Source organism: Equus quagga, chromosome 16, assembly GCF_021613505.1.
Source record: "Equus quagga isolate Etosha38 chromosome 16, UCLA_HA_Equagga_1.0, whole genome shotgun sequence".
Lineage (NCBI taxonomy): Eukaryota > Metazoa > Chordata > Mammalia > Perissodactyla > Equidae > Equus > Equus quagga.
This window is the reverse complement of record NC_060282.1, coordinates 47,670,814-47,692,850: the sequence shown is the minus strand read 5'-3', so window position 1 is coordinate 47,692,850 and position 22,037 is coordinate 47,670,814. Positions and strand designations below refer to the sequence as shown.

The 22,037-nt window shown below is 38.5% G+C and overlaps 1 protein-coding gene across 8 annotated transcripts in view; it reads right to left on the bottom strand.

Moving 5' to 3' along the window:
• SPIDR (scaffold protein involved in DNA repair) overlaps positions 1 to 20,809 on the bottom strand; it is a 466,088-nt gene extending 445,279 nt beyond the window's left edge. For 6 of the 8 annotated variants that reach the window (XM_046641893.1, XM_046641895.1, XM_046641894.1 and 3 more), the window contains exon 1: positions 20,698 to 20,803. In XM_046641893.1, coding sequence (XP_046497849.1) covers positions 20,698 to 20,730 — 33 coding nt within the window. In that variant the 5' untranslated portion in view covers positions 20,731 to 20,803. Of the gene's footprint in view, positions 1 to 20,433; positions 20,455 to 20,697 lie in introns of those variants that run through there. The other 2 variants (XM_046641898.1, XM_046641899.1) reach the window with 2 other exon arrangements.
• Between the last annotated feature and the right edge of the window lie 1,228 nt (positions 20,810 to 22,037).

Sequence of the window (22,037 nt, the reverse complement as noted above, 5' to 3'; positions counted from 1 at the left end):
AGAGGAGAGATTACAACGGACACCTCAGAAATATAAAAGATAAGAGAATACTATGAAAAGCTACACGCCAACAAATTGGATAATCTAGCAGAAATGGAAAAATCCTTAGAAACATACAACCTTCCAAAACTGGACCAAGAAGCAGCAGAAAATTTTAATAGACCGATCACCAGCAAGGAGATTGAAACAGCAATCAAAAACCTCTCAAAAAATAAAAGTCCAGGACCAGACGGCTTCTCTGGAGCATTCTACCAAACATTCAAAGAAGACTGAATACCTATCCTTCTCAAGCTCTTCCAAAAAACTGAAGAGGAGGGGAGGCTTCCTAACTCATTCTAGGAAGCAAACATTTCCTGATACTGAAACCAGACAGGGACAAAACAAAAAAAGAAAATTACAGGCCAATATCACTGATGAACATCGATGCAAAAATCCTCAACAAAATACTAGCAAATTGAATACAACAATACATTAAAAAGATGAAACATCGTGATCAAGGGGGTTTCATTCCAGGGATGCAGGGATGGTTCAACATCTGCAAATCTATCAACGTGATACACCACATTAACAAAATGAAGAATAAAAATCCCATATCATCTCAATAGATGCAGAAAATCATTTGACAAGATACAGCATCCATTTATGATAAAAACGCCAAGTAAAAGGGGTATAGAAGGAAAATACCTCAACATAATAAAGGCCATATGTGACAAACCCACAGCAAATATCATTCTCAATGGAGTAGAACTGCAAGCTATCCCTCTAAGAACAAGAACCAGACAAGGATGCCCAGTGTCATCACTCTTATTTAACATAGTACTGCAAGTCCTAGCCAGAGCAATCAGGCAAGAAAAAGAAATAAAAGGGATCCACATTGGAGAAGACAAGTAAAACTGTCACTCTTTGCAGACTACATGATTTTATATGTAGAAAACCCTAAAGATTCCACTAAAAAACTTTTAGAAACAATAAAGGAATACAGTCAAGTCCCAGGATACAAAATCAATGTACAAAGATCAGTTGCGTTTCTATACACTAATAACAAAACAGCAGAAAGAGAAATTAAGTATACAATCCCATTTACAACTGCAACAAACAAAATAAAATACCTAGGAATAAACTTAACCAAAGAGGCGAAAGAGCTGTACACCGAAAACTTTAAAACATTCTTGAAAGAAATCGAGGAAGACACAAAGAAATGGAAAGATATTCCGTGCTCTTGGATTGGGAGAATTAACACAGTTAAAATGTCCATACTTCCTAAAGCAATCTATAGATTCAATGCAATCCTTTTCAAAGTTCCAACAACATTTTTTACAGAAAGAGAACAAAGAATCCTAAAACTTATATAGAACAAAAAACCCCGAATAGCCAAAAGATTCCTGAGAAAAAAGAACAAAGCAGGACGTATCACACTCCCTGATTTCAAAATATACTACAAAGCCATAGTAACCAAAGCAGCATGGTACTGGCACAAAAACAGACACACAGGTCAATGGAACAAAATCGAGAGCCCAGAAGTAAACCCACACGTTTATGGACAGCTAATATTCGACAAGGGAGCCAAGAGCATATGATGGAGAAAGGAGAGTCTCTTCAATAAGTGGTGTTGGGAAAACTGGACAGCCACATGCAAAAGAATGAAAGTAGACCATTCCCTTACACCATGCACAAAAGTCAACTTAAAATGGATTAAATGCTTGAATCTAAGACCCGAAACCATGAAACTTCTAGGAAAAAACATAGGCAGTACGTCTTTGACATCGGTCTGAGCAGCATATTTTGAAGTCCCATGTGTGACCAGGCAAGGGAAACAAAAGAAAAAATGAACAAATGAGAGTACATCAAACTCAAAAGCTTCTGCACAGCAAAGGAAACCATCAACAAAACGAAAAGACAACCTAACAATTGGGAGAAGATATTTGCAAACCAGATAAGGGGCTTTTTCTGATTTGCAAATCAGATATTGGGTTAATATCCAAAATATACAAAGAACTCATACAGCTCAACAACAAAAAAACCAACAATCCAATTAGAAAATGGGCAAAAGATCTGAACAGAGATTTCTCCAAAGAAGATATACAGATGGCCAACAGGCATATGAAAAGATGCTCAACATCATTAGCTATCAGGGAAACACAAATCGAAACTACAATGAGGTATCACCTCACTCCGGTCAGAATGGCTATAATTAACAAGACAGGAAACAACAAATTTTGAAGGGGATGTGGAGAGAAGGGAACCCTTGTTCACTGCTGGTGGCAGTGCAAACTGGTGCAGCCACTATGGAAAGCAGTATGGAGTATCCTCAGAAAATTAAGGATAGATCTACCATGTGACCCAGCTATCCCACTCCTGGGTATTTATCCAAAGAACTTCAAAACACAAAGGCATAAAGATACTTGCACTTCTATGTTCACTGCAGCAATATACACAATAGCCAAGACTTGGAAGCAACCTAGGTGCCCATCAAGGGATGAATGGATAAAGATGTCGTATTTATACAGGATGGACTACTACTCAGCCATAAGAAATGATGAAATCCAGCCATTTGTGACAACTTGGATGGACCTTGAGGGTATTATGCTGAGTGAAATAAGTCAGAGAGAAAGTCAAAGACCATATGATCTTACTCATAAGTAGAAGATAAAAACAACAACAAACAAACACATAGCACTGGAGATTGGATTGGTGGTTACCATATGGGAAGAGGGGAAGAGGGAGGGTGAAAGGGGTGATTAAGCTCACATGTGAGGGGATGAACTATAATTAGCTTTTGGGTGGTGAAGATGATGTAATCTACACAGAATTCAAAATATATTATAATGTACATCCAAAAATTAATAAAAGAAAAAAAGTGTAACTGTGTATGGTAACTAGTCTTATTGTGGTTATCATTTTGCAATGTATACAAATATCGAATCACTATGTTGTACACCTGAAACTAATATGTTACATGTCAATTATACCGCAATAAAAAAATTAAAATTAAAAAAAAGTCAGACACTTCAAAGTCAGTAAGCAAGATACAATCTGTAAAGTGAGCCAATAATCAACTAATATTAAGTATAAGCATAGACTGGTTTCACTTCAGGAATTATTAACTCTCAGCTAAAAATCCTAGTTTGGGAAACAGACATGAGAAACTAAAAAACAGTATCTACCATATACTCAGCACTTATTTAATCATAGAATATACCATTTAATCCTCCCCAAATCTGATGAGGTAGGTATTCTAGCTTTACAGATGAGGAAGCAGAGGCTTCAGGAGAAATTCAAGAAATGGGCCCATGTTTTCACAAGCAGGAGACCTAGGATTCACACACGGACTGGTCTGATTCTACAATCCAAACTCTTTAACCATTAAGCCAGAGTTTATTAAAATGCAATCCAATATCTGATAAGGGATTAATACCCAGAATATATAAAGAACTCCTACAACTCAACAACAAAAAGCCAACACTCAATTTTAAAAGGGGCAAAGGACTTGTAAAGACACTTCTTGAAGAAGATGTAAATGGCCAATAAAGACATGAAAAGCTGCTCAAAATCACTAATCATTAGAGAAATACAGACGTCTACAGAAATTTGTCAACACATATATGCTATTCATCCTTCCAACCACTGCAATTCGATTTCTCCTCAAAACTGTCTTCCCTTTGGTTACTCTACTTCTCCACACTTATAGACATACAGATATATTTGTTACCTGTGTCAACTTTAATGTGTAAGTGACAAAGCTGAATATGAAATTCAACAAACAACTTCAAAACAAGGAAGGACTTATAGAGGTAATGTTCAAAGAGAAAATATTTGGAGATCTTGGTAAAATTGTGGCCAGAACACAGGTACTAAGTAGGTTTCTGTTCTTTCTGTAAGTAAATTAGCTGTTAGATAAACAATATTATATACTGCTTTTCTCAGACACAACTTTTAAGGGTTTACAGAATATAATCTAGAGCTATACAAACTTGACAGGTTTTCTTAGAAATAACTTTTTAAGAAGTCATTCATCTTTGTTTACATCTTTACAAAATTTTTTCCCTCTACGTATTGCCCTAGTATTACAGTAAAGTAGAAAGACTCATCACTATGGTCCTACTACTCACCTGTTCCAAAAATTGAGTACAAAATTACGTACCAAGCAGTAGGTTACCACCCTGACACAACTATTTTAATATCTTCCAGCCCTATTTGATTCTTCTAATTACACACCCTTTTCATAGCTGTAACCCTAAAATAGACAATGTTGGGGCTGGCCTGGTGGTGTGGTGGTTTAAGTTCATGTGCTCTGCTTCAGCAGCCCAGGGTTTGCAGGTTCAGATCCCTGGTGCGGACCTATACATCACTCATCAAGCATTGCTGTGGCAGCATCCCATATACAAAGTAGAGGAAGATTAACATGGATGTTAGCTCAGGGACCATTTTCCTCAAGCAAAAAGAGGAAGATTGACAACAGATGTTAGCTCAGTGACCATCTTCCCCCCCCCCACACACACACAAAACAGACACTGTTGTACTCTATTTTTGTTTGCTTAAAAGAAAATTTCTGATTCTAAAACTTACAAATTTATGAGAAACCACTGAAATCTTCTTTATACTTAAGAATGCATGTTCTACTTCTGATTTCATCAAAATAGAAGAGTAGTCAGGTAGATTTCCAAAATACATTTCCATGTAATACTGATGACAATATCTTGTAAAACATTTCCTTAAAAGACGAAATATATATAATAGTTATAATAGATAACATGATAAGCATTCATTAAAAACACTAGCTGTAAATAGATCAAAATGTTTATATTATTTGATGGTAAACTTATGGATGATATTGTTTTTATTATCAAAAGGCAATTTTCAAAAAACGTTCTAAACTGCACATATTAAAATTCTCAATGTTTCTCCAGCTTGAGTCCCAGTTACAAAAGGAACATGAATAAGTGCTCCCCCTGCTGGCTACATAAATAGTTCCCCAAAAGTAAGAGCTGTGGTTAGAAGCTAATGAACATTTTAAATCAAATTACATCAAAAGACAATGATACTTGGACTATGAACTTCAGAGCAAGTTAACAAGATATCAGAAAACAATATGATATCAGAAAACAAAATATCATGTGTGGCGTCAGCATCATAGTGGAGTGAGCTCTTACTTTAAACTATCCCCTCTAAGATACAATGAAAAGTACATTCATATTCCAACAGAAGACATACACACAACACAAAAGATGTCTGAGAGACCCACACAGTCATATGTCTGAAAGGGGAGGGGCTTGAGCCCCTCTAAGGAAGTGGAGAGAGGTAATGAGCTTCTCTTAATCCTGAAGGGCAGCAACCTAGGGACTGTGCGTGGCTTTGAAAGGAAAGGGGGTGCTGGTGGCCCTCCACGGCAACATCATCGCTCTCCGAGGGTCCTCGGTGCCAAGGTGAAAGCCCCACACATAAGTGACTAGTTACTGCAGGGGTGTCTTCATCAAGCTACCACCCCAGGAGAACGGATAGGGCAGAGCAAGAAGCCACTGAGATCTTGCAGGAGAAAGAACACGTCCCTCCCCCCTGCCCGGCACCCCAGTTAAAAGCAGCAGCTAGGAGCTGAGTTGTAGATCTCAGCAGGCTCAGACTGCACAGGTCTTGACGCCAATAAAGTGGCAGCAGGCGGAAGTGAATCAAATAGTACCACTATGCAAAAGCACAAATCCATGCCACACAGCAGTATGAAAAAATATACTAAATTCCCACTCCAGCAGGAATATGACAAGTACCCAGAAATCAATCCTGAGGCATAGAAATCTATAATGGAAATGCCACAGAATTCAAAAAAAGTTATCATTAAAAGAACTCAACAAGTTACAAGAAAATGCAGATCGTTCAATGAATTCATGATCTTCTTCACAAAAAAGATTTAAAATATAAAGAAGAACCAATCAGAAATATTGGAGATGAAAACACAATGCATGAAGTGAAGAATATGGATTCCCTGAACAATAAAGGTGATATTATGAAGGAATGAATCAGCAATGTTGAGGACACCAATATAGAAATGCTTCAGATGGAGAAGGAAAAAGAACTAACACTAAAAAGAAACTAAGAAATTCTCTGAGAAATATCTCACTGAATTAGGAAACGCAACATAAGGGTTATAGGTACTCCACAGGGAGAACAGAAGGAGAATGAAGCAGAAAGCGTGTTCAAAGAAATAACAGCAGAAAACTTCTCAAACATGGGGAAGAAGCTAGAAATGCAAGTGTAAGAACCCAAAAAAATCTCATAACTATCAACATAAAAAGACCCACTGTAAAGCATATAGTAGTGAAACTGGCAAAAGTCAACGACAAAGAAAAAATACGAAAGGCAGCAAGGCAGAAAAAAATAACTTACAAAGGAACCCCCACCAGGCTTTCAGTGCATTTCTCAGCAGAAACCTTACAGGCTAGGAGAGACTGGAATGACATATTCAAAATTCTGAAAGACAAAAACTTCCAGACAAGAATACTCTATCCAGTGAAAATCTCCTTGAGATATGATGGAGAAATAAAAACTTTCCCAGATAAACAAAAGCTAAGGGAGTTCATCGCAATAAGACCACCCCTAGACAAAGTCCTCAAGAAGCCCCTCATATCTGATAAAAAAGAAAGAAGTTACAAAGCCCTAATTAAGGAAGTGAATAGGTAAACAAAATCAGAAAACTGTAGCTATCCATCAGAATGTATTAGCAAACTCAAATAAAACATTAAAAATATAGGGAAGGAAAACACCAAAAATAACATAATCTTGACATTTTACCCACAAACTTTCAACACAAGATGGAATAAGATGTGAGGAAAACAACTTAGGAGAGGAAGAGGAAAGGAACTGAATTGGTTTGGTCTATGGAAGTAAGAGGCCATCAGAAAACGGACTATCTCATCTACAAGAGTTTGAATACAAACCTTATGGTAATCACTAAACAAAAAAGCAGAACAGAGAGACAAATAATAAATAAGAACAAAACAAAGAAACACAACATAAAAAACTACGTAACTTAATTGGTAGACGAGAAACAAAGGAAATGCAGGAGAACTGGAAAATGAGTGATAAAATGGCAGCATTAAGCCCTTGTGTATTGACAATCACCCTAAACGTAAATGGATTGACTTCTCCAATAAAAATGCACAGAGTGGTGAGATGGATTAAAGACCAAGACCCAACAATATGCTGCCACCAGGAGACACATCTCAGCTCTAATGACAAACACAGGCTTAGTATGAACAGATGGAGGACAATATTCCAAACTAATGGCAAACAAAAGAAAGCCGGTGTTGCAATACTTATAGCAGACAAAGTAGACCTCAAGATAAGACAGGTAAAGAGAGACAAAGAAAAGCGGCATATAATGATCAAAGAGACACTCCACCAAGAAGACATAACACTTATAAATATCAATGCACCCAACACAGGAGCACCAAAGTACATAAAGTATTAACAAACCTAAAGGAAAATATTAATACTAACACAATAATAGTAGAGGACCTCAACACTCCACTCACATCAATGGACAGACCATCCAGACTGAAACTCAACAAGGAAACAGTGGAATTAAATGAAAAGCTGGACCAGTTGGACTTTAATAGACATACATAGAACACTCCATCAAAAAACAGCAGAATATACATTCTTCTCAAGTGCACATGGAACATTCTCAAGAATAGACCATAAGCTGGGAAAAAAGGTAAGCCTCAATTATTTTAAGAAGATTGAAATAAAAACAGGCATCTTTGCTGTCACAATGCTATGAACCTAGAAATTAATTACAAGAAAAAAGCTGAGAAAGGGACAAAGACATGGAGACTAAAAAACACATTACTGAACAACCAATGGATCACTGAAGAAATTAAAGGAGAAATCAAAAATATCTGGAGACAAATGAAAATGAATATGCCATACCAACTAATATGAGATGCAGCAAAGGCCATATTAAAAAGGAAATTAACTGCAATACAGGCTCATCTTAACAAACAAGGAAAACCACAAATAAAAAATCTCTAACTACACCTAACTGAAGTAGAAAAAGAACAACAAACAAAGCCCAAAGTCAGCAGGAGAGAAATAACGAAAATCAGAGCAGACATCAATGCAATTCAAACAAAAAAAGGCAGCAGAAAGGATCAATGAAGCAAAGAGCTGGTTCTTTCAGAAGATAAACAAAACTGACAAACAGCCAGACTTACAAAGAAAAAAAGAGAGAAAGCTCAGATAAATCAGAAATGAAAGCAGAGAAACAACAAATACCACAGAAATACAAAGGATTATGAGAATACTACACAAAGCTATATGTCAACAAAATGGACAATCTAGAGAAAATGAATTCTTAGACTCTTACAACCTCCCAAAGCTGAATCAAGAAGAAATAGATAATCTGAATAGATCAACCATAAGTAAAGAAACTGAAACAGTAATCAAAAGCATTCCAAAAAATGAAAGCCTGGGACCAGACAACTCCCTTGAGAATTCCACCAAACTTTCGGAGAGGATTTAGTACTTATCCTTCTTGAGCTATTCCAAAAAGTCAGGGAAGATGGAATGCTTCCTAACACATTCTACAAAGCCAACATCACTTTGATACCAAAGCGTGACAAGCACAACACAAAAAAAGGAAAACTACAGGCCAATATCGCTGATGAATATAGATGCAAAAATCCTCAACAAAATACTGGCAACTTGAACACAGCAATATATCAAAAAGATCATACATCATGATCAAGTGGAATTTATACCAAGGGCAGAGGGATGGTTCAAAATCTGCAAGTCAATCAATGTGATACACCACCTTAACAAAATGCGGACTAAAAACCATATGACCATCTCAATAGATGCAGAGAAAGCATTTGAAAGGTCCAACAGCCATTTATGATTTTAAAAAACTCTTAAGAAAAGGGGGATAGAAAGCAATTACCTCAACATAATAAAGGCCATATATGACAAACCCACAACCAACATCATACTCAATGGGCAAAAACTGAAAGCCACACCTCTGAGAACAGGAACAAGACAAGGATGCCCACTATCACCACTCTTATTCAACATAGTACTGGAGGTTTTGGCCAGAGCAATCAGGCAAGAGAAAGGAATAAACAGAATCCAAATATTGAGTGATGAAATGAAACTCTCACTGTTTGCAGATGACATGATCTTATATACAGAAAACCCTAAAGAATCCATTGGAAAACTATTAGAAATAATTAACAACTACAGTAAAGTTGCAGGGCACAAAGTCAACTTAAAAAATCAGTTGCACTTCTACACTAATAACGAACTTACAGAAAGAACTCAAGAATACAATTCCATTTACAATCGCAACAAAAAGAATAAAATACCTAGGAATAAACTTAACCAAGGAGGTGAAGGACTTCCACAGTAAAACTATAAGACACTATTGAAACAAATAGATGACATAAAAAGGTGGAAAAAAATGCCATGAACATGGATTGGAAAAATAAACATAGTTAAAAGGTCCATACTACCTAAAGCAATCTACAGATTCAATGCAATACCAATCAGAATCCTAATGACATTCTTCACGGAAATAGAACAAAGAATCCTAAAATTCATATGGGGCAACCAAAGACCCCAAATCGCTAAAGCAATACTGAGGACAAAGAACAAAGCTGGAGGCATCACAAGCTGTGACTTCAAAATATACTACAAAACCATAGTAATCAAAACAGCATGATACTAGTACAAAAACAGGCACACAGATCAATGCAAGAGAACTGAAAGCCCAGAAACAAAAACTGTACATCTACGGACAGCTAATCTTCAACAAACATGCCAAGAACATACAATGGAGAAAAGATAGTCTCTTCAATAGATGGTGTTGGGAAATCTAGACAACCACTTGCAAAAAAATGAAAGTAGACCATTACCTCACACCATACACAAAAATAAACTCAGAATGGATCAAAGACTTGAAGATAAGTCCTGAAACCATAAAACTCCTGGAAAATAACATAGGTAGTACACTCTTTGACATCGAATTTAAAAGAATCTTTTCGAATACCAGGTCTTCTCAGACAAGGGAAGCAAAAGAAAAAATAAACAATGGACTTCATCAGACTAAAGAACTTCTGCAAGGCAAAAGAAACTAGGATCAAGACAAAAAGACAACCCACCAGTTGGGAGAAAATATTTGCAAGTCATATATCCGACAAGGGGTTACTCTCCCTAATATATAAGGAACTCACACAACTGACCAACAAAAAAACAAACAGCCTGATCAAAACATGGGCACAGGACATGAACAGACATTTTTCCAAAGAAAATATACAGATGGCGAATAAGTACACAAAAAGATGTCCAACATCACTAATCATCAGGGAAATGCAAATCAAAACTACATTAAGATATCACCTTACATCTGTTAGAATGGCAAAAATATCCAAAACCAAGAGTGGCAAATGTTGGAGAGACTGTGGAGAAAAAGGAACCCTTATACACTGTTGGTGGGAATGCAAACTGGTGCAGCCACTATGGAAAACAGTATGGAGAGTCCTCAAAAAGTTAAAAATAAAAATACCTTATGACCCAGCCATCCCACTACTGAACCTAAGAACCTATCCTAAGAACCTGAAATCAGCAATTCCAAAAGTCCCATGCACCCCTATGTTCAGCGCAGCATTATTCACAATAGCTAAGTCATGGAACCAACCTAAGTGCCCAGCAACTGATGACTGGATAAAGAAGATATGGCATATATATGCAATGGAATACTACTCAGCCATAAAAAAGGACAAAGGCGTTCCATTCCCAACAACATGGATAGACCTTGAGAGTACTATGCTGAGTGAAATAAGCCAGACAGAGAGAGACAAACTCTGTATGACTCCACTCATAGGTGGTAGTTAACACATAGACAAAGAGAACTGATCAGTGGTTACCAGGGGAAAGGGGGCATGGAGGGATGGCACTAGGGGTGAAGTCGTGTACCTACAACATGACTAATAATGATGTACAACTGTAATTTCACAAGGTTGTTAACTATCATAATCTCAATTAAAAAATTAGTAAAAGATATATATATAAATTTTAAAAAAAGATAACACTATAACATTACACTCACAAATTCAACAACTTAGAGGAAATCAGCCAATTCTTCAAAAACCACAAACTTCCAAAACTCAACCAGGATGAAAGAGAGAACCTGACTAGACCAGTAACCATTAAAGAAATTGAATTTCAAGTTTAAAAGCCCCTGAAAACAAACCTCTAGGCCCAGATGGTTTCATTATAGATTTCTAGCAAACTTTTAACAAAGAATTAACATCAATTTTATACAATATGTTCCAGAAAATAGAACAAGAAAGAACATTTCTAAACTCATTTTAGGAAACTATTATCCTGATACTAAAGTCAAACAAAGACAGTATCAAAAAAGGAAACTACAGACCAAATATCTCTCATGAACTTACACGCAAAAAAACTCAACAAAATATTAGCAAAAAGAATCCAATAATGTCTACAAAGAATTATACACCAAGTGGGGCTTATCCCAGGTGCACAAGGCCAATTCAACATTCAAAAAATCAACCAATGTAATCTACCATATTAACAGGCTAAAAAGAAAAACCCTATCAACTGGTACAGAAAAAGTATATAACAAAATATAATATCCATTCAGCAAATTACAAATAGAGGTAAATTTCCTCAACTCACGAGTATCTACCTAAAAACCTATAGCTAACATCATACTTACTCAAGAAAGAACAAATGCTTTCCCCCTAGGATCAGTAACATGCAAGGATATCTGCTCTCATCACTCTTATGTGATATGGTATTGGAAGTTGTAGCCATTACAATAAGGCAGGAAGGTGGGAGGAGGGTGGTGGATTTCAGAACACAGATTGAAAAAGAAAGAAGAAAACTACAGAGACATGATATTCTATGGAGAAAAATCTCAAGAAATCTACAAAAATAGCTAGTACTGATAAGTGAGTTTGGCAAGGTCATATGATATAACATCGACGCACAAAAATCCATCCATTTCTAAATACTAACAATAAACATGTAGAAACTGGAATTAAATACACAATAAACAATCACTCCAAAAGAAATTAAACTTAGGTATAAACTTATGAAAACATTCATGGCACCTATATGCTAAAAATTTCAAAATACTGATAAAAGAACCCAAAGAAGGCCTAATAAATAAAGATGCTCATGGACTGGAAGACTCACGTAGCAAAGATGTCTATCTGCCCCAAATTGATCTATAGCTTTCCTATCAAAATTTCCTATCAAAATTCCAGCAAGGATTTTGTAGAAACAGACACATTTTAAAACTTGTAAGAAAATGCATAGGCCGTAGAAGAGCTAAAACTATCTTGACAAAGAAGAATTAAGTGGGAAGTCGCTCTATCCGACGTTAAGGCTTACTATATAGCTACAATGATCAAGACAGTGAATTTGACAAAGAGATAGACACACAGATGAGTGGGACATTTTAGAAACGCAGAAATACACCCACACATATTTGCTCAATTGGTTTTTGACAAACATGCAAAAGCAACTCCATGGAGGAAGGAACAGACTTTCAATATGGCACCAGACAACTGAACATCTATGGGCAAAAAAAAAGAGGATCCCAACCAAACCCTCACACCTTAAACAAAAATTAACTCAAGATATGTCACAGACTTAAATGTAAAACATTAAACTATAAAAGTATTAGGAAAAAATAGAAAATCTTTGGGTTCTAGGGCTGGGCAAAGAGTTCTTAGAATTGATAGCAAACGTACAAACTATAAAATAGATATTGTAAAAATTAAAAATTTTTGCTCTGAGAGAACATATTCGGTAACAAGATACCCAATAAAGGACTAGTATCTAGAATACTAAAAAACAAAAACTTTCAAAACTCAACAGTAACCAAATAAAACTAATTTAAAAATGGGTAAAAGACATGAATAGATATTTCATCGGAGAGGACAGAGGGACAGCAAATAAGTACATAAAATCATGTTCAACACCATTAGCCATCATGAAACTATAAATTAAAACCACAGTCAGTTATCAGCACACACCTATCAGAGTGGTTAAAATAAAAAATGGGATGGGTGGGGCCAGGCCGGTGGCACAGTGGTTAAATTCGCACATTCTGCTTTGGTGGCCCGGGGTTCCCAGTTCGGATCCTGTGGACCTACACAATGCTTGTCAAGCCATGCTGTGGCAGGCATCCCACATATAAAGTAAAGATAGACACGATGTTAGCTCAGGGCCAGTCTTCCTCAGTAAAAAAGAGCAGGATTGGCAGCAGATGTTAGCTCAGGGCTAGTCTTCCTCAAAAATAAATAAATAATTAGATAGATAGATAGATAATAAAAAATGGGATGGGCAAACTTCCAGAATAAGAGAGTAAGGATCTCTAATAACCCACTCCTCCATTGAAAGGAGTGAGAACATTAACAAAAAGAGTCAAAATCTAATTTTTCAGAAATCTGGAAATTATCCATAGACTACATACATAACCAGAGGCAACGATCTGAATAGCGTTTACTCAAGTAAAACAGCTGAATCTCTCGAAAAACAATGAACTTTGTGGTGTTTTAACTTGCTCTAGTCTCATGCCCCCACTCTAGCTCCACAGTAGCCTTGAAAAACAGCAGCCATGTAACCAGGGTAGTAAACTGGCAGTGTAGCAGAGAGCAAACTGAGTTTGGAGCTCTTCAAATAGCCCTGTCTCTCCAAAGTTATCACTATCTGACCCATTTGGCAGCTCTTGGGAAAAAACTTATTCACAGGACTTATCATAATTTGACCAAAGAGCTTACCATAATTTGACAATCAGAGCTCACTCAGGGAAAAAGTCCTATTCCCAGGGCATTTGTCTACAACAATTAGCAGTAATTTATTAATACTGCAGTGGCCTACTTGCAATAGGCAATTGTATACTTTAAAAACAACTGCATACTTTAAAAGGATGAATTTATTATCTATGAAATTGAATCACACATTGCCAGTGGGACTTTAAGATCGTACAGCCACTCTGGAAAACAGTTTCTACAAAACTAAATATCCAGTTACTATATGACCTAGCAATTACACTCCTGTGCATTTATCTTGGAGAAATGCAAACCTATGTTCACACCAAATCCTGTACACAAGTGTTCACAGCAGTTTTATTCATAAAACCCAAAAACTGAAAACAGCCCAGATGTCCTTTAACAGATATAATGTTAAGTGAAACAGGGGTACATTCATTCCATGAAATACTACTCAGCAATAAAAATGTACCAACTACTAATACAGATAACAACTTGTATAAATCTCCAGAGTATTATGCTGAGTGGCAAAAAAAGAAAAACAATCCTCAGAAGTTACAAGCTGTATGACTCTATAACATTATTGAAATGACACATTTTTTAGAACAGTGAACACATTAGTGACTGACAGGGATTAGGGGTAATGGGAGTTACTGGAAGGGAGTGGGTGTGATTATTTTTATAGGGATCCTTTTACAATACAGTGCTGATGGAACTGTTCAGTATCTGGACTGTGGTGGTGGATATATGAACCTACAGGTGATAAATTTGTATAGAACTAAATATATACACACGTACATCTAGGGAAATTTGAATAAAATAGCTGACTGCATTAATGTCAACATATTGATGGTGACATTGTACTACAGTTTTGCAAAATATTACCATTGGGTCAAACTGGGTAAAGGATACATGAGATCTCTCTGTATTATTCTTTACAACTGTACGCGATTCCACAATTATCTCAGTTTAGAAAAGTTATTGTTTCACAGGGACAGGACTAAGTGCAGGAAGAAGTAGGGCAAGGGATCACTAGTTTTCATGAGAAACTTTTTTGTACTACTTTACCTTATCTACAAGCAAATATTATTTTGATTAAAAAGAAAATACTTTTTCTTTTAAATGAAGTATATATGTGAAGTACCTGACTTATAGAAAGTCTTCCATTAGCTCTCTTTCCCTTCCATTTTAAGGATAAGACAACCTCTAGACCAAGATGTCAATACTAAATAGTATAATTCTGAGAAGTAGAGTCACCAACAAGTCATCCAATGGGATTACCAAGGGCTAAAATTGGAACCATAAGGTACTCCTACCAAGGTAACTATGAGAGAATCTCCCATCATTACTAAACAACTTTAAAACAAAGCCCTCTTCCTATTTCTTGTTCAACAAGTTAAAGAAGTAATTTCAGGGAAATCTAGACGTAAAGTAGTAGAGGATGTACAATAGCTTCAACCTCATATAAAAATTTCTTTCACTATCATGGTGTTTTATTAGTAATTGCTTTCATTATCACTAACATTGAGTGCTTATATGCTCAGTATATCATCTCATGGATTCTCATCATTTAATCCTCACATCAACCCTGCAAGATAGGTATTATCCCCATTTATAGACAAACTACAACTTAGAAATGTTAGGTATATTGCCCCAGTCAGAGAGCTTGTAAGCAATGTGTCAAGATTCTCCCCCATGTATTCTAATTCCAGAAATAAACATTCTAGCCACTGATTCTGCATTACCTCACTTTAACAAAAGTGACTACCAATAACTATCACATGCACCTTCCACACAAAGTTACCACCAGCTGAGTTTCTGATTGGGCTCTGAGTAGCTGGGAATTCACTTGGACTTTTAAGAAGTCTCAAGCCCACTCACTTTATCAGAGTCACTAGCCTCATCCTAATCACAATGTTTCCCCTGCCATTCTGCACTCTATGGCCAACTACTTCAGTGTTGCCTTTCAAGCATTAAGACTCCTACCCTTCTACCAACTCATTTTACCAACCCACAGGGCTACCATAAACAGACCCCAAAATGAGAGAAGCACCCTTCATGTTTTCTTATTACATGTCCTCCGTCAATGCTGGTAAACACTCTTATTCATTTGTTAGCCCTCTACTCTCACACACACACTCTTACATGCACACATACACATACCTACACACAATCACACACATGCATGAGTTCCATACCCACACGTTCTTTTACCTTTCCATGTCATCATCATAGCTCAAGTCATCACATCTTCCCCTGGGTTAAAATCAATGATTGTAAAAATCAGCCCGCCTCCCATCTACTGGACTCTCCTTCCCTACAGTCTCAGAGGGAAAACGTTCCCATTCTCTAAAACTAACCCCTTTCTGTACCAGAATCCAATCTTGTAGGAAAGTACAAGGTTGGTCCTTCCTCCATTGGCTCCAGTTCCCTCCCACTTCAAAGAAGCAAAATGTTTCCCCTCTTAAAAAAGAAAACACTTTTCATTTGAAGTATAGCCTTAGTGTACTTTTCAATTCAAACTAACACATACATCGTACTTAAGACCTACTTGCCATTTAATATACATTTAATATACACTGTATTTAATATCTAACTTGTCCTTATGATTATGCAAGACGCACCAAAAATACAATAAGCTTTTGTGACAAGGACCCAAAGGATTAGAAAAGGAGGGTGTCATCAGGAAGATATAATCTTCCTTCATTTCTCTTTTATGATCTTGCCAAGATACAGTTTTCCTTTCAGCATGAAAAGAGTGTAGAGAAGGCAGAGAACCATAATTCAGTTTGAAGAGGCAAAAGGAACTGTGAAAGTGAGGGGAGGATCAGGAAATCTCAAAAGGTAGCAACTGGTAGAGAAAAACAGTATTTGTGGTCATTCTTGGCTATTTAGCAAGTAATGGGAGAACACAAAGCATAAAGAGGAAAAAAGAATAACCAGCACTTGAAAGGACAGGGAGGGGGCTGAGGCAGGAGGGAGGAAACTGCTAAAATACTCCCAGCCTTTGAGCAAGTAAGTGTCCTAATCTCCCTGGGGCTTAACTTTCACAAATCTGTATATCCTGATATCAGTTAAACAGCAACAAACTCTCCTCAACTTCCTCATTTTTTGCAAGTTAAACTTTTGAGTCACCATTGATTCTCCCCTCTTCTTTTAACTTCAGGTGCCTAAACCTCATCCTTTTAGAATCTATCAATTCAGTCCTTTCCCAATACTGTTCCCAAATCTACCACATTAGTCCATGACCATATCACCTTTCATCTTAAGAGTCCAGAAAGATGTATGTGGTTTGTCCAAAATTGCAAAATTAGTTGTATAGCTGAGGCTGGTACATAAGTCTTCTAACCAAGGTATTTCTCTATGTTTCTTCATATCTAGAATACTTCCAAATCTTTTAAATTAGTTCCTATTTCATTCATTCATCAGATATTTATGAAGCATCTAATATGCACAAGACACTATAGCAGCTGTTCTGGGGGACATGGGGTGAAGGCATAGTCCCCAATCTTACAATGGCCACATTATAAGTGAACAAAAGCATAGATACAAGTAAACCTAATATAAGACATGAAGTTATAAGAATGATACAGACAACTTTTCACAGGAATACAGAATAAAGTTTATTTACAACTGGGATGATTAAGGACAAGGTGGGATTTGAGGTGGGCCTTGACAGATGATTAAATTTTCAATAAGCAGAAATGGAAGAAACAGCATCACTCCAAACCAAAAACATGAGCAAATACCAAGAGACAAGAAAATACAGTGAAAATAATTGTTTACCTTGAAGATAAATACTAAACAAAGTTGTAAAGTTAAGGAATAAGGCATGGCCACATTACAGAAGAGACAAATAACAGGTTATGAGCCTGAACAAAGCAAAGTCTGGAGCTGACTACCCACATTCTTCAGTTAACTGCTATGTCACCTTAGGCAAATTACTTAACCTCTCTGCTGTGCCTTAGTTCCCCCATCCACAAAATAAGACCAACAATAGTACCTATCTCATAGGACTGTTGAAAGAATTAAACGAGTTAATACATATAAAGCACTTAGCATAGGGTAAGTCCAAAATAAATAATTATGTAGGCAATAAGAAGTAAAATGATGCTTAAGCAGAGGAATAACAATATAATTAAAATGGCATCTAAGAGAAAGTCATCTCAGAAGATGGAATGGAAGCATGCTACCTCATACCACATAAACACTCCAAGCATGAAGTACTTTGGGCCTGACCTATGGTGACAGAAATGAAAAAAAAAATTCCTGGGACAAAACTATTGTGGTAGCCAGCCGCCACAATGGCTCCCTATGATCTCCACCTCCTGACTTTCTATAGTCCTCTATAGTCCCCCCTCACACTCTACCTACATGAGGAACAGAATAGGACAGAAGAAATAGTATATCACTTCTGAGATTATGTTATATGTCAGGGCCTCTTTCTTAGTTGTGCGCTCTCTTGCCTTTGGCAAAGCCATTTGCCATGCTATGAGCGTCCTTATGGAAGTGGAAGGGAACAGACACTTGCCAATAAGCACATGAGTGAGCTTGGAAGTGGATGCTCCTGACTCAGTGACCCTTTGACTGCAACTATTGGGAGACCCTGAGCTAGAACCACTCAGTTGAGCCATTTCCAAATTCCTGACCCTCAGATACTGTCTAGGAAAATAAACATTTGTTTTAAGCTGGTTTAGTTTTGAGACAATCTGTTACACAGCAATAGATAACTAATACAACTACTGAAAAGAAAAACTGATAAGGTCTTGAAAACTGATAGAACAAAGAGGACAGAAGTGAGTATCAAGTCAAAAACACTAAGATTTCTAAGTCAGACTGTAGTGTAAGTGACATTAAGCTTTGGATTGCTGAAGCATCCATTTCAAAGACATCCATCTTTAATAAACATAGTGCCAGCTGTATGACAAAGCTACTAGCAAAACAACCAGATAAGGATCTAGGCCACGCCCACCCATGAGGTTCCCTCTTTCAGAAAGCCCTGGGTAACCTAGATAACTGACCACTTGACTGACCCCACTTCTCTCTTCCAGTGCCCTAATTCCTGCTCTTACGCTTTAAATTAGCCAGTAAAGAGTGAACCCTTGAAACTTTAGACATGTCATCCTCAGATAGGGTCTGCCCGCCCTCTCTCTCCACTCAACCTCACTGTGTGGCCCCTGGCTGTGCAATGTACCCTCCTGGACCTATGAGTAATAAATCTTGTTCCTCAAAGTTCCCTGCTGTTTTCTGCTGAAGTGCATCCTACAATCATAAAAAGAACCACAAGGTCTGATCCAGCCACAACATTGGTGGGGGGGTGGGGGGGTGGGAGGAGGGAGTATCTGTGGGAGCTTGCTACAAGTAATATGGCCCAGATGAGTGCCTCCGGCATTCCTAGCCAAGAGCATCACTAACAAAAGATCAACACAACACAGGAAGAACTGTTAGGGCCTAGTGGACTAAAGGTGAGAAAATGATGATTTCATGACACACTAAGTTTAAACTGAGTTCAAGGAAAGGTCAAATACAGATCTGAAAGTTATCTATATGGCAGTGACACAACATCAATGAGATTGATTACTTATTTCCTTAAACTTGTTAAGGAAGAAAAAGCACAAGGTCAAAAATTAGAACATGGCAGGAAGACAGTAAATGAGCAGTTACAAGTCAGGAAGACAATCAAGGTAGCAACAGTCATGGATGCTCCAAAAAAATAAAAGACAATAGTAAATGTGTCAAATGTTATAGTGACAAAGTAAATAACTTACATTGGGTTTAATAATTTCCTTGATTTTCTTTCACATTTTAATATTTCTGAAATCAGGATGTGTCTTACAATTGATAGGTATGTGTGTCATAGGTTTCTTTTACTCTCTAAAATCTCTTACAAAATTGGGTGTGTCTGACAATCCATGATATCCTAGAAGCAGGGAAGCATAGGAATGTTAAGGAAGTTGAACCAATATATATGGACTATTTTTTCAGCAAGTTTTTTGGTAAAAGGAAAAGGAGTCAAGAAAGGAGGCACTAGGTTTGCTTTTTAAAGTTCGTTTCAGTAGGATGAGACAAGCATATTTCTAAGAAAGAAACTTAGAAATAGCTTTAAAAGGTGAAATACACACGCCAGCACAAACAATTCACAGAACAAGGAGGATGCACTCACGAATACAGCTGCAATCATTTAAGTATCACTCAGGCAGCATTCCCTACACACACACTCCGTGCCCAAACACTGCGGCAGACGTTGGTCTATACAGACAGACCCACAGCAGTCAGCTTCAGACTCCTCTCCCACCGAAGCAGGAAGAAAAAGATTCAGAGAAAGTTTAGGGGAGAAAGGAAAGTAGGGCAACAGAGATATCTGGGAAGAAACGGCAGAACCATTCCATACCAACCACTGCCTTGGCGCGTTGTACGAGTGAGTGAAAAAGAGACACAGAACTGACAAACGCCAGCGAGGGTAAGTATATCTCTCACGCTCGTCCCAGAGTCCACCCCAATCGTTCACTTCGTCACCCCTATGGCTGCGACGCCTAGCCTCTCCCAAGGAAGTGACTCCGCGGCCCGCCCTCCGCATCCGACACGGATGGCGCGGCCCAGACAGCGGCGAGGGGTTCAATCCGCACAACGCGCAGGAACCAACCTCAGGGGCTGAACCCGCGACGCGGGCTCTGCCCACGCTCACGGACTGAGCCGGCCGCCACCTCGCCAGAGATCCCCGACAGCACAGCGCCCGCCTCTCGCCCCTACTAGCCCCGCCCAGCCACGCGCACCCCGCGCCCTGCGAGCTCGGCCGATAAGAAGGACAGAGTGGGACTCTCCAGCCCGCGGGGCTCCCAGGCGACCGCTGGAGACAGCGCGAAGAAAGCGCGCTCGGCGTGGCGCCGGCTCCCTGCTCACAGCCTACCTTCGGGCCGCGAGAGCGACCGCCGCCGGCCATGTCCACGCGCACCGCCTCCTCTCGGGCGCGCCGCCTCCTCGAGGGGCCGAAAGGCTGCGCGCCCCCGAACCAGCTCGACGCACCACACCGCGCGCTGCAATTGGCGGGCTCTTGGGCGGGGGGCGGGGCTTTCCAGGACGCACCGCCCTAACAGCGCAGCGCGCCGAAGCGCGCGCTGCGATTGAAGGGCGCTCGGGCGTGGGGCGGGGCTTCTCTGCCACCCCGCGCTTCCTAGGCACAAGTGGGCTATCTTGGCTGGGTTGCGAGCTTGGATAGTCGAGTTCAGATTGGCTGTCTGAGACCGGAAAGGGTCTTCGCTGCTTGTGCCGCTTCCTCGCTAGGGCCCAAGATCTTGGGGAGCACGCTCCGGGCATGCCGCATCTCTGGCCGTCGGGCTTCGGGTGGAGGAGCTGCTGTGCAGGTGCCTCACACGGGGGTCAGCCCCCAAGTGGTGTTTTTCAAATAAAGGTCATATGTGGTCTGTTTTGTCAGGCAACAAAGGACCTTAAAGAAAAGTAAGATGAAAACTCGAAGTAGGCTACGAATTCAACAATCAATACTTCAGGAATGGTTGTAACTGTTGATAACTGGAGAAAGGAGTGTTATTTCTCCCTATCTATGGGGGATGGGGGAGTGAGGGGAGGAAAGGTTTAAGTATCCAGAGCCCAAATTATCAAATTTAGGAGACATCAAAATCGCCAAGATTTGTTATAATATGGATGACTGGACTTGGGTTCTGTAGGTCTGGGATGGGGCCAGTGAACATGTATTTCTGACAAGTTCCCAGATGATGTCATTGTTGCCGGTACGCTAACTCAGTACTAGAGACAGCCACCATTCCTAATCCCACAAATCAGTATATTTATGTGTCTCAGGCCTTGGAGAAGTAGATTTAAAAGGAAGTTCAATTTGGCAGGGAGCTGAGACTGAGTAGAAACTGAATTCGGTTACAAATTCCTAACTAAATAGGCATATTCTATAATGAAGGTATCTATCGTAGAAAAAACTAAAACAATGATTCAGGCAAGTTGAAAAAGTGTCAGCATGGCGAGAAGGAAAGGATTCTTAGTTGTACCCTCAAAAGTATGATAGAAGTGGAGTTTGGTCTTCTGCTTCAAAAGCAGTTTTTGTGCCTCTGTAAGAATACACTTTTGCAATTTATCCATTTTTGTTCTTCCCTTTCTAATTCCTATTCTTTCATCATCTTGTGTTTGAGTTCCGGTGCTTAAAGCCACAAATACTTAGTATATAGTAAGATGTCCACTCTGCAATAGTTGAAAAAAATGAAAGAAGAAAATATTAGCTTG